We start from the raw sequence: 12,688 nt of genomic DNA, 5'->3' as shown, positions 1-12,688 counted from the left end.
CCTCCCTTAGAGACTCACTTCTAAGCCTTCATGGCCACTGGTTTTTCAGTGATTTTATGTATCTTCTTCATGGTGCTAAGTAACTCCCTGGATGGGATGTAGCCTATTTAAGAAATACAGAAAGGACATTGTGCTTAAATGTGTCACTCATTACTTCCTATGTGAAATCAAAATAGCTTTCCTGACAACTGTAGGAGGATCTTGAGGAGAAATCCTTCACACCTCTGCCGGTACCTTCCTATTGCTGGTCTCTTCGACTCAGCCCTCCACACTTTCTCTCTCTTGCTTTGGCCTGATCTTTCCATCCTCAGTATGACTTTTCCACCTCAGCATGGCCTAAAAGGAGACTGTGGGCCAGCATCTTCACTCTGGCAAAGTGGTTGGTTGATAGGTTGGTTGGTTGATTTTCTGCACCTTTTCTGCACCCATACTCCATATACTCTTTGTATTAGTTATCTATTACTGAGTAACAAATGTAGTGGTTTAGAGCAACATTTAATGTCACACTTTTTTTGTGGGCAAGGAATTGGCTGTGACTAGGCTGATATTCTCTCTCATGAGGCTGAAGTCCAGCTGCTGGCCAAGCCTGCGGTCCCATCCGAGGGCTCGCCTGCGGACAGTCTGCTTCCATGACCACTCAATGGCCACCAGCTGACCTTAAGCCTTTGCTGACTGCTGGCCAGACACATCAATTCCTGCCGCCTGGGCGCCTCCATAGGGCAGCGTACAGCATGGGTGATGGCTTCTCCCAGAACCAGTGAGAGAATGAGAGAAAGGGTTCAAGGCGGGAGCCCCAGTCTTCACCCAGTCTCAGAAGAGCATTCCACCCCTTCTCAAGTATTCCGTTCTTTAGAAGCCCATCCAAGGTCCCGCCCACGGTCAGGAGAGGGGTTGCCCAGGACACGAACACCAGGAGGTGGGGATCATTAGCGACCGCCTCAGCAGCTTCCCTCCACTCTCTCAAATCGAACGTTTCTTCCTGTAATTCCTGGGTGCCGGGTCCCATTACACCTACTGAGCAGAACTTCATGGTTCGGTTTGGATTCTAAGGCCTTCGTCAATTGGAAATCATCTCTGCAGTCTTGAAGAAAAGACGGTGCTGAGGCCATACATGAGCTGTGTTGCTAGGGACATTTGTACAAAATTCATCCGCTGTGTTGGCACGAATGGTTATATAAAGTATTTGTCTATCTAGAAAAGAAAGAGGAAGAAGAAGATGAGAAAGGCGAATTTGAAGAGGAAAGGAGCCATGAGGAAAAAACAAGTGTGAAAGTTCACGCCATGGTCTCTGTGTTCCAGTTTATTATGAAACAGAGTTACATCTGTGCCCTGATTGCTATGATGGTAAGTATGAGAGCAGAGCCCCCTCGCGCAGCAGAAATACCTCCGTCTTCCCGACGTCTCCGCAGAGAACGTTGGTTATATTACCTTTTCCTAGGATTTTTATATTACAGATTTCAAAATCATGCCCTCTTCTACTCAGCCTGCTTTTCAGTAGTAATACATTACTCCCAAATTAGCCTATCAAGTGAGACTGTCCCTGTTTTGGCCACTTAAAAGGACATGTTGGGTGGTTTTTCTAAGTCATATTGAAGGCGTTCAGGATGAACATAGACTGCTTTTATTTCTTTCAGAGAGTGAGGGTTATCTTCACGTCTTACCTTAGATGTGAGTGAGACTTTTTTGCATCTTAGCTGCAGTAAACGTTCACCAATATGAACATCAAGCAACCAGAGTTCCCAGGAGCTTTTCCCCCTGCGAGCGTTCAGTGTATGCGTGTTTCTACTCACCTCTAGGTTCATCCTTCATCTCTTGTATCACGGCTTCAAAAACAGTCTTTCGGCCTATACATGGATGATAAGAGAAAGCCTAATTTCTACCTCTCCTAAAAACAAACTTTCAGAGGGGAAATCTAATATATTTTTGAGAGACCTACACGTATTTAACACAAAACTCTTCCAAATTTTGTGGTTAATGGTGAGAGATCCCATGGACATCTTTGATGATAAAAAATGAAAATAGTGTATAACTCTAGCAGGGAAAATACCTAGACACAGTTTCCTCAGGCACTCAGCCCAGATGTTTCCTGACTTCAGCATTGCGTAAGGGCCACTGCAATAGCTGAGAGAGGGATGGAAAGCAGAAAGCTCCACAAAATTAAAGATAGCTCTCTTGGCAATTGCAAATTCTATTCTCTAAATAATATTAAGTCTGTGCTCTTTGGGGTACTTTTTGATATTTTCTATTTATCAATCTCTACAGCAAAATTTTGATTTTAAAATATCAAACATATAAATGCAACTTGCAAATCTGAATCTTAAACTCAAAAGGGTATACACATTTTTTTACCACTCTTTCTAAAAATAAGCCAGTTAAGCTTGGTCCTTTTTTGTAAAGAAATAGGGCTTTAACATTATTTTGAATACATATTTTGTAGAAAAAAATGTATTATAAAAACAACATAAGAGAGCACATCCTTCATTAAAGACGTGCCCTTATCTGGTGCTATTTCTGTTGATTTAGTGAGCCACAATATTAATGTTTTCAAAGTGCCTGGCTTCCGTGGAAGCTCCCCACTGCAGCAGACTTTCAATCACAGACAGAAAGAGAAGTCTTGAGGAGCCAACTCGGTTAGAGCAATATATTTATTATTTCCAAAAATACAAGACACAGATATACTAAACTCTCAGGAAATCCAGACACTGAACGTAGGAAGCAACATAATGCAGAGTCTACTTCTCAAGTACCACAACTGAGAGGCATATGTAACTTGGGCTTTAAGAGGAAAGAAGTTTTAAAAAGTTCTCATTATTTGTCTTTCCCTCTCTTTCACTCTCACCTTCCCACACAAGAATCTGCTGGAATGATAACATCTATGCAGCTTATTTTCCTGGGTCACACACACACAAATGGTAGTCACATCTGTATTTCATCTTGGGATAAATGCATTCAATATTAAGTATTGAATGCAAATACGTTACATATATTACCGACACTTAGGTAAACACTCTTTCCAATAAATAATGTTTTCATGAAAGTAATTCAGACCTGATCATAGTAATCAGTCACTAACTTAATTTTAATAAAAGCAATTTTAATTTTCAGTCTATACTATATGTTTTAACCAGCAGTTTTAAATAATTTGCCACTTAAAAATCTAGCGACGCTTTAGGACAAGTTTGCGGGTTGCTGAGCGGAAATATTTCTTTCTTCTATGCCGACTTCTTTTATCCTTCTGAGAAGGAAAACAGACTTGTAAACATTTCAGACTTTATAACTCTTGGTAGTTAATGATATTCAGGAATACGATTGATTACAATTAGCCCCAAACATATCTAGAAAATGTTTTTAAAGGAGTTTTTCAAAAATGTTGTAACAGAGATCACAGTAAGACGTGATAGAGTTCCTGAAGTTAATACCTGTGAGCCTGATTCACAGGGTGCTGCTTTGAGAGAGATTTCTGAATCTTTAAAAGTGTAGTGTGGATGGAAGAAGATGTATCATTCGTCCAAACGGCGTGAGGGCTCTTTAGTCCTACCCTTGACAGGACAGAAGCTGAGACGGGTCTTTAAATTAACTTGACTTTGTTGTTTGGGGTGTGCAGAAACCTAACACACAGCTTCCTCGTGTACATTTTCTAGTTTGTATCTTCTTGGCTTATCTGAGAGTGATCTCCGAAGCCAGGAGTACGCTTGGCCTGGTGACCCCGCAGCTTCCATTTCTGAGCCCAGCCGTGGGCCACACTCAGCACTCTTAAATAACTGCTGCCTCCAAGCTAGTTCGGTAAAAGAGGGGCAAAAGCACTGACAGTTGCTTTTAATATTGCAAAGCAGGGTAAAAATGAAAACCTCTGGGGCTAGAGGGAAAGGGCAGGGAATGAAGACTCCCCTGCCTTTAATTGTTTTCCCTTCAGGAATTTCAAAGCGATGTTCTTCTCAGCAGAATCAATCTTTTTCTTCTCTCCCCACCCTGTGCCACAGGTTGGGATCTCCCTCCAGGATTTCAGCACAACTCTTTCCTCTCCCCAGTTTGAATATTACTGACTTTTTCTTTGTAGATAACTTTTCACTTACCAGAGTGGGTGACTACACGTTGTACTGACCATCGCTTTTTCCCCCTTCCTCCCTCAAGGCGTGGAGCATCACCTATCACAGCTGGTTGACTTTCGTGCTGTTGATTTGGTCATGCACTCTTTGGATGATTCGCAATAGAAGAAAATATGCTATGATCAGCTCTCCTTTCATGGTTGTCTATGCAAATCTGTTGCTGATATTACAGTATATATGGAGTTTTGAACTTCCAGAAATTAAAAAGGTCCCAGGATTTTTAGAAAAGAAAGAGCCAGGAGAGCTTGCCTCAAAGGTAAGTGACCAGGGCCCAGCCGGTGTAGCTCAGTGGTTGAAGATTCACCTATGATCCAGGAGATCTCTTTTCAATTTCTGGTCAGGGCACATGCCCAAGTTGCGGGCTCAACCCCCAGCAGGGAGCATGCAGGAGGCAGCTGATCAATGACCCTCATCATTGATGTTTCTATCTCTCTTTCTCTCCCTTCCTCTCTCTGAAATCGAGAAAAATACATTAAAAAAAAAAAGTGAGTGACTAGGAAAACAAGAAAACGAAACATTATAACCACAATATAATCATAATAATCATATCTAAACAAAAACTTACAAAAATAAATTCCAGATATTTACTACTCCAAAATGAATAGATATGAAACTATAAGAAATAATGTATATTGCTTCAAGGCCTTTGGACTGCCCGGCTCATCTTCCCCAGGCCTTGCACCTTGCACCTTGCTGAATGTACCCTGGAGCTCGGCATGCATGCTAGCATCCCCCGGAAAGGGAATTTAAAAGCCAGTGACTTTCAGTCGAAATCAAGTGGGTGCTTGACTGTCTCAAACAGAAAGGCTTATTGAGCAAGCTCCCACTGAAATGTGGGGAGCATGTGGTATTTGTTGAAATGTATCTACACTCAAAATGGTGGCTTGATTCTTGCTGTCCTAATTCTCTGCTTTCAGATACTTTTCACCATTACTTTCTGGCTGCTGCTGAGGCAGCACCTCACTGAGCAAAAAGCTCTTCGAGAAAAGGAAGCTCTTTTATCTGAGGTCAAAATCGAAACTCAGGAAATTGAAGAAAAAGGTAAATGAATGTGTATAGTGTGTGACTGGAGATTTTTTTGCTCAGCAGAATTACAGAGAAAGGGCCCCCAAAGTGCATGAGGAAAGCGAGTATGCGGCAGACTAGGTGCAAGCTGAACGTGCCCTTGGGGGCGTAACGACAGTATTGTGTACATGGTGCGGAGGTTTAGAGTGCACATGAAGTTCACAGGAGCTTTTGAAAATACTGTATCGTTTGAGCCTCACAAAAGTGATTCCACTTAAGGGAAGAAGAAAGAAGTTAAATGATGTCTCTAAGGTAACCCTAGAAGAGCCACCAAACAGTCAGAATTCAAAACTGAAATCATAGTTTTGATCTGCGTCATTGTCGCCTATTTATTTTTCTAGAACCTGTTGCGCTTAAATCTGTTGTGGCTCTTGGACATGCAATAGGTGTTAAAAAAAGATTAGTATAACATATTACCAAATTTATTCCTTCTAAAACGTATCCCCTGAAGGTTCTAAAAATCGACTGTGATTCGTTACAAATGCTGCCTTGTTTACTAGAACAACCTAAAGTCATTCAAATCATGCAGTGATTCATAGGACGCAGGCCTCTGTGTCTCGCATGCGACACCCGGTCGGAGCGTGGTTTCGGCCGGGGCGCCAGCGAGGGTGACAGTGCAGCCTTTTGTCTTGAAGATGCCGAGCAGGACGCACCAGCGGAAGGGGAGGCCGACGCGCAGGAGGAAGAGGAAGGGGCAGGGGAAGAGGAAGGGAGGGAGGAGAAGCCGGCCGGCCCGAGAGAGGAGGAGGAAGCGGAGGACGACAGCCAGGACATCATGAAAGTGCTGGGCAATTTGGTGGTGGCCATGTTCATCAAGTACTGGATCTACGTGTGCGGAGGAATGTTCTTCTTTGTCAGCTTCGAGGGTAAAATTGTGATGTACAAAATCATCTACATGGTGCTGTTTCTGTTCTGCGTGGCCTTGTACCAGGTGGGTAAGCAAGTCCCTCTGTGTTCCAACCTCGCGCCCATCCAGGAATGTATGCGGGCGTCCTTGGATGACAGTCTAAGTTATTACAGTCCCCTGAACAGATCCTGTGAAGTGACATGCAGTTCAAACTTCACATAGGAAGAGTTCTAAATTGGGAAGGGACGGTCTTCAGCTTGTTCATTATTTTAAATTTTTAGGTTCTTAAAAAGTAAAAAATAAATAAATAAATAAAAGTGCATGAGTTTTGCAAAAATTCTTGATAAAAAAATTAGAAGCCTGTATAATTAGGTTAATTTTAATAGTAGTTAAAGAATTGCTGTTAAACTGAATGTACGATATTCAGTTCACTTGTGTTTTAGACTTTGAAATTAGAAAACGGTGGGTGTGTATATACACAGATGTGTGTAGTTATGTAGTGCATTGACTGCTTTAGTGGTCATCAATGTCTAATGAGAATTTATAGGTTATATGATAATTAGCTTCTCCACAAATTTGGTTTTGACTGATGATAGAAGTTTTAATTCAATGATAGAAGCAAGTGCAACAATAAAATATTCTTAAAGAAAAAAAAGAAATAAAATATTCTTGCAGGCCACCAACAAAACACAGGAAGCAATTATAATAAATAGGAGTATGTTACATGTGGAGATAAAAACATCTCAACTGAAATCAGTAAAGTTTTGAAATACTATTGAAAATTCAGGGAGGTGACCTTTAATGAATATACATGAGATTATGGTAGCAAGATGTCTTCTATCTGCGGTTTCACATTTTTGATCATATAGTACCACGTTGAATTTCAAAACTGAGGCAGCTTTCTCTGAGCAATAAGCAAAATGATGGCCGCATCTACCGTACCTTCCCTTGAATGACTCCTGTAGGCTGGAGCTCATGCTAAGAGCCTTGTAAACATCATCTTATCCTCCTAACAACTCTCAAAGTAGTTATTTACGGAGGAGGAAACAAAAGCTTAGTCTGGCCCAATGACTTGCCTGAAGACACAGTTGGCAGCTTCTGGTAGTACCGGGATTCCAATCCAGATCCATTCGACGCTATGAGGACCAGAGCCTCAGAAACTAAAAACCAAATAGGCTTTATTTTCAAGCATTTGTGAATATCATCATCTGTCTTAGTTGAACAAATGAGGTATTTTTGTGTGTTTATCTATAACCCACTTTTTTCCTGTTTGTTTTTCAATGCCTGATCCACAGGTACACTATGAATGGTGGCGGAAAATTCTGAAATATTTTTGGATGTCTGTGGTTATTTACACTATGCTGGTGCTTATCTTTATATACACATATCAGTTTGAAAACTTCCCAGGCCTGTGGCAAAACATGACTGGAATGAAAAAAGACAAGTAAGCAGTTTTGGTGTACAGTGGAATGTATCAGTGACAAACCGGATGCAGACCTGAATGCATGTTGTTCAAGACATTTTGATGGGAGGTTTTAGTAAAACATGATGTTATCAGTGTCTATAATTCCTTGAGAATAGGATTTATATCTCAGTCATTTTGTGTTCTCTCAATAGAGTCCTGATCTTGGCACATAGTAAGGACTCTGCGAATATTGATTGAAAAGCAAATTGACCGAAAGTGAGCCTTTAGCTCCATTTTAGTGAAATGACATTTTCTAATGTGAGTTTCATGTGAAACTTAACCAGTCATGTTTTCTGTTTTGCAAACTGGAGCTCAGTTCTTCAGTTCATCTGTAGGTTCATAGACTCATGATATAAAGAAGCAGCTTCTCCGCAGCTATGTAGCTTGTGCTAAGATTTTAAAGAGTAGTTGATGCCACAGGAAAAGAAATTTAAGTGCTTATAGACTAGTGATTATGAAATGATTTTTCCTGTGCATGTAATAGATGGTACTCTATTCTTTTCTAATTTGCTTCTTTAAATATCTGGAATTAGTTTAGAAATCCAACCAGAATCAGGCATAGAGTAAATATACTTTGGTGCCTAAGAGAAAAGATTAAAAGAAAAGTATCACCAAGTAGCTAGACTAACACATATTTAATATTTATTCAATAAATATTTGTTGAATGCCCTCCATGTGCCAGACACTGTTCTGTGCCAGACACTGTTCTCTGCCAGACACTGCTCTAACAGGAAGCAAGACAGACAGAATCTAAGCCCTTTGCAGTCTATATTCTAGTACAGGAGACAAACCAAAAAAAGACTTAATGTACAAATAAATTAATTATAAATTTTGGTAGGTCTGCCAAGGGGAAAAAAACTAGGCTGAGGTAGTGAACAATGAGGGATACCAAACATAAATGGCGTGGTCAGCACAGGCTTCACCAAGAAGGTGTCATTTAAATCCCACCTGAAGGATAAGAAGGGGCCTGTCTTTAGAAAAATGTGTGAGTTGAGACCTGGATGCTCTCCTAGCACAGAGAACGGCAAGTGCAAAAGCCCTGAGGCAGGACAGAGACTGGCACTTATGAGGACTGAAGGAAGTCCCTCCTGCCGGGAGCAAGGGGGTGGAGAGTGGACGGAGAAGAGGTGGCAGAGTTTAGCCAGGTGCTCAGGACGTGCATGGCTTATTGGTAGTAGTGGTTGGTGTTTTATTCTTGGTGCAATTTTTAAGTCTTTAAAGCACCCCTGACTGGCAAGTGATGTGTCAGGAGGCAAGAGTAGAAACAAGGAGAGCGATAGCAGTGAACCTGTGAGACATATGGTGGCTTCACCCAGAATAGGTGGCAGTAGGGATGGACAACAGAAGTGCACAGATTCAAGAGATGTTCAGGCAGTGAAGGAGAAGTGGATGAATGAGGTTATTTGGAGGCAAAAAAAAGAATCAAGGAAGACTTCCTGACTCTGGAACCTGGCACAGGTTAGACTGTTGTACCCGGGGAGACTCGAGCAGAGAGAGGAGGTGGAGAACAGCTTGGCTGAGGAAAATAGGGAAATCAAGGATACTGTTTTTAAGACACTAAATAGGAAATAACTATAAAACAACCAACTTCGGGTAGACACTGTGGTATGAGAGTGAGAGTACACAGGAAAAGCCTGAGCTTTTTTTTTTTTTTTTTTTAAATATGTTTTTATTGATTTCAGAGAGAAGGGAGAGAGAGAGAGAAACATCAGTGATGAGAGAGAGACATTGATTGGGGATTGCAATCTGGACAGGTGACCAGAATTGAACTGTGACCTCCTGGTTCATAGGTTGAAGCTTAACCACTGAGCCACCCTGATGAGGCGGAAAAGCCTGAGCTTTAAATGCACATTTGAGTCATTGATGTAAAGGTGGTATTTAAATTCCCTGGACAAGGTGATATTTCCTAGGGGAAAACTGAGCTTGAGAAAGACTCAGTATTGAGCCCTGGGGGATTTCAGCATCTGGAGGTCCAATAGAAAAGCAAGAGGTAGTGACAGAGAGGGAAACCCAGACAGTATGGGGGTGTAAAAACCTGGATTGTTTCAAGAAGGCCTAGGGGCAAAATTAAACAAAGATAGAGAAGCAGCCACTGAATTTGGCAAAATCAAGATTGTTGTTGACCACTGTGAAAGCAGGTAGATTGGACCGCTGGAAACCTGGCGAAGGTGAAAGACGGTGATGCCATTTATAGTGAAGAGAGTGTGTCTTCATTGCCTAAGAAACGGTCTTGTTTTTCGTTTTTGTTGTTTTTTGTTTTGTTTTGTTTTTTACAGGCTTGAGGATCTCGGCTTAAAACAGTTCACTGTGGCTGAACTATTCACTCGCATATTCATCCCCACCTCCTTTCTGCTGGTGTGCATTTTACACCTTCACTATTTCCATGACCGGTTCCTGGAACTCACAGACCTCAATGCCATCCCCAGCAAGGAAGACAGCCCCATCTACAGGTGAGCGGGCGCCAGCGGCAGGTGCCTCATCGGGAAGACAGCCTTTCTCCCCCTGCTTCCCTTGGCCACCTTGCAGAAGCCCATAATCTGACTCAGAGTTTCAACCTTGAACTTTCCATGAGTATCAACCTGTGGGGGGAGGGGGGGGGAAAGAAATGTGGGATATGTGATAACATTTTTTGAAACAATTGGCATGACTTATGACTGATAAATGTCAAGCGACCTTGATAGGCATTGAGTAGATTCAGAGCAGCTGTGCAGACTAAAATACTTTAGAGCCGGTGAGGTATATTTTGTGTCTAGCTATGTCTAATTTCATGTTGCTACTGAAGCTCGCTGTCTAGACTGTTCTTCAGTGCATGAAACGTGTTGATGATGCACCTGACGACGGGAAGCTTACAAGACACAGCTTACTTTATTCATCTCTGTCTAACAGTCTCCTCTTTCTCTCTCCACCCTGTCTCTCCACTGCCACCGCATGCAACCTTGTGCTTCCACCTCTCACCTCGTAGCCATGCCAAAGTCAATGGGCGCGTATATCTAATAATAAATAGGTGGGTACTTCAGTGTTTTCTCTGTTTTTGTTAAGAACGGCCTCTTGGTGTGTTAAACACTTAACTGTTTTGTAACTGAAAAATTATGTTATCAGATAGTGGACAGTGGTCTTCAGGTATGCTTGTGGATTTATTTTGCAAATCAAACCACTTGGTATTTATACCAAATGGTGCCGCCAAGTGGATTTGGAGGTTGACGAGGGTCTTCAGCTGGTGCTCAGACTTTGGTCTTGGTTCAAATGTATGTGCTATTAATTTCATTCTTAGACAGAATTAGTTCAAGGCTGGCCCAAGAGCTCATCTTTCTCTTGAACACATAATTGAGAGCTCAGCTCAAGAACCACCTCCTCCACAACTTGCCCATAAGTGCCAACTTCCCTGCTAAAAGTAATTGCCCTTCCCCTGAAATCCCATAGCCCTTTCTGACCGCTGCCTCCTGACACTTGCCTCCCAGCCCTCTAGCTGCCTGCTTGTCTTATCTCCCTGGCCAGAGGTGTCAGCTCCTCAGGCCTGGAGTCCCTGTATAAATCATCAAGGTGTCCACATATCACCCACCTTGGGGCCTTACCCATTGGTTGACCCTCAGTAGATATTTACTAAATGGAATAAAAATAGTCACAACAATGTATGGTGAAAAGAAAATTAAAGCATCAGTTTCTTCAGTATATTTCTACATATTTAAGAATGATATTTTGTATCACCAGATTTTGCAATATATTTGCATACCACAAAAGGCACAAAGATGGGCACTGAGACATGCGCTATGTTAGATGCATGTCACCTAGCTGGGGAGATAAAAAATGCAAATGACCACACATACTAAAGAGCCAGCATTGATAGTATTGTGTATATATTTGTCCTCAAGTGCCCCAAGAGTACAGAGCAAAGATCCTTTGGCATCTCATTTACTAAAACTATTCTTATGTTATTAACTAGGTGAATTAAAATATCCAATCCTATAACTTCATGTCATTAATAATAAAGCCAGTAATTTAAGTAATAGAAACACTATAAGTTTGCAAGAAATCTTTCTTCTAGTGGTCTAGTGAATGGGGTGAGTGCAGTTTACATTACCACACATTCCAAATCACATAGTTATAAATAAACGGAATCTAGATGGAGATTTTACAAAAGTAGAGTCTCCATTTTCTTTAATGGGAACTAGCTTAATATGTGGCTTTTCAAAGTCAGTTTCTAGCCCAAGATTAAACCTCCTTAATTCTCCCTGTAACCTAACTTGTTTCTGCTGTTTCAAATAAGAACGCCTCTCCAGTGCATAGACTTTAGTCACCGAATGGTCAATGAGTCACAGTGTATACCAAGCACAATGCTGTATTTTGCAAGGGAGGTGAGTAGAGTAAGCCTGGATTTCTGTCCTCACGGGGGAGTCCTCAGAGTCCTAATTAGAATAAAGCGGTGTCGGTATAAATAGAGAAGTGCACGAGTGGAGGACTGTGGAAGCGGGAAGGAAAGAGTGAGTCAATAAGCAGATAAGCATCACCTGCCTTGTTAGAATGCAGAAGGACCAATGGTCAGGGAGAGGATTTCATTGTACTTAAGACACAGTGAGAGGACTAAAGCTCAGAGCCGGAATCGTAATAAAAACGAGCCTGATGCATGTTTTCCCTTTTTTCTCCTTTTGTCGTTTGTTACAAGCACTCAAGGCCAGGCTACACTCGCAGGCACCCAGGTCTCACGTGCCCTGTTTCCTCATAAGGATGTCGGAGGAAAATGAGCAGCAATAGACACAGAAATTAAATTCCCTTCTCTCCCCGGGGTTGTCTAGTCCCAGATCTCTTGCAGACTCTTAGTACAAGCTGCCAGAAGTAGATCTGGATGTGCTTTCAAAAGGTGGACTCTGGTGTTTTCCTTTGATTCCTTCATTCAACAGTCTCCCCTCAACAGGCGCTTGGGGGCCTCATTGCTTGAGGAGTTTTGTTATGTGGCCACAGTGGCAGGTGCAGAAACAGCCTCATCTCTGTGTTTTACTCCATAAATAACACTAATTTTTGGAAGGCTGTTTTGTCAGTTTCAGGCCATGGCAGTGTTGATGTAGACATTTGAATGGCCCTCTGAGATGGTCATAGTTCCACAATAAAAGCTACCAAATTCCTGTCATAATGAAAAAGTTGATCTTCTCACTTACAAAATGCAATCCCCCGGCAATGCTGAAGAGAACACATAAATACTGACAATTGTGT

The 12,688-nt window shown here is 41.8% G+C and overlaps 1 protein-coding gene across 3 annotated transcripts in view; it reads left to right on the top strand.

Moving 5' to 3' along the window:
* PIEZO2 (piezo type mechanosensitive ion channel component 2) overlaps positions 1 to 12,688 on the top strand; it is a 324,709-nt gene that overhangs the window by 233,089 nt on the left and 78,932 nt on the right. For all 3 annotated transcript variants that reach the window (XM_081148248.1, XM_081148247.1, XM_081148246.1), the window contains exons 12-17: positions 1,196 to 1,344; positions 4,132 to 4,362; positions 5,024 to 5,147; positions 5,807 to 6,102; positions 7,314 to 7,462; positions 9,760 to 9,933. In XM_081148248.1, the coding sequence (XP_081004374.1) occupies positions 1,196 to 1,344; positions 4,132 to 4,362; positions 5,024 to 5,147; positions 5,807 to 6,102; positions 7,314 to 7,462; positions 9,760 to 9,933 (1,123 nt within the window). The remainder of the gene's footprint in view (positions 1 to 1,195; positions 1,345 to 4,131; positions 4,363 to 5,023; positions 5,148 to 5,806; positions 6,103 to 7,313; positions 7,463 to 9,759; positions 9,934 to 12,688) is intronic.

Source organism: Miniopterus schreibersii (assembly GCF_964146895.1).
Source record: "Miniopterus schreibersii genome assembly, chromosome: 10".
Classification (NCBI taxonomy): Eukaryota; Metazoa; Chordata; class Mammalia; order Chiroptera; family Miniopteridae; genus Miniopterus; species Miniopterus schreibersii.
Note: the sequence above shows the minus strand (reverse complement) of the source record. Positions and strands in the feature narration are given on the sequence as shown.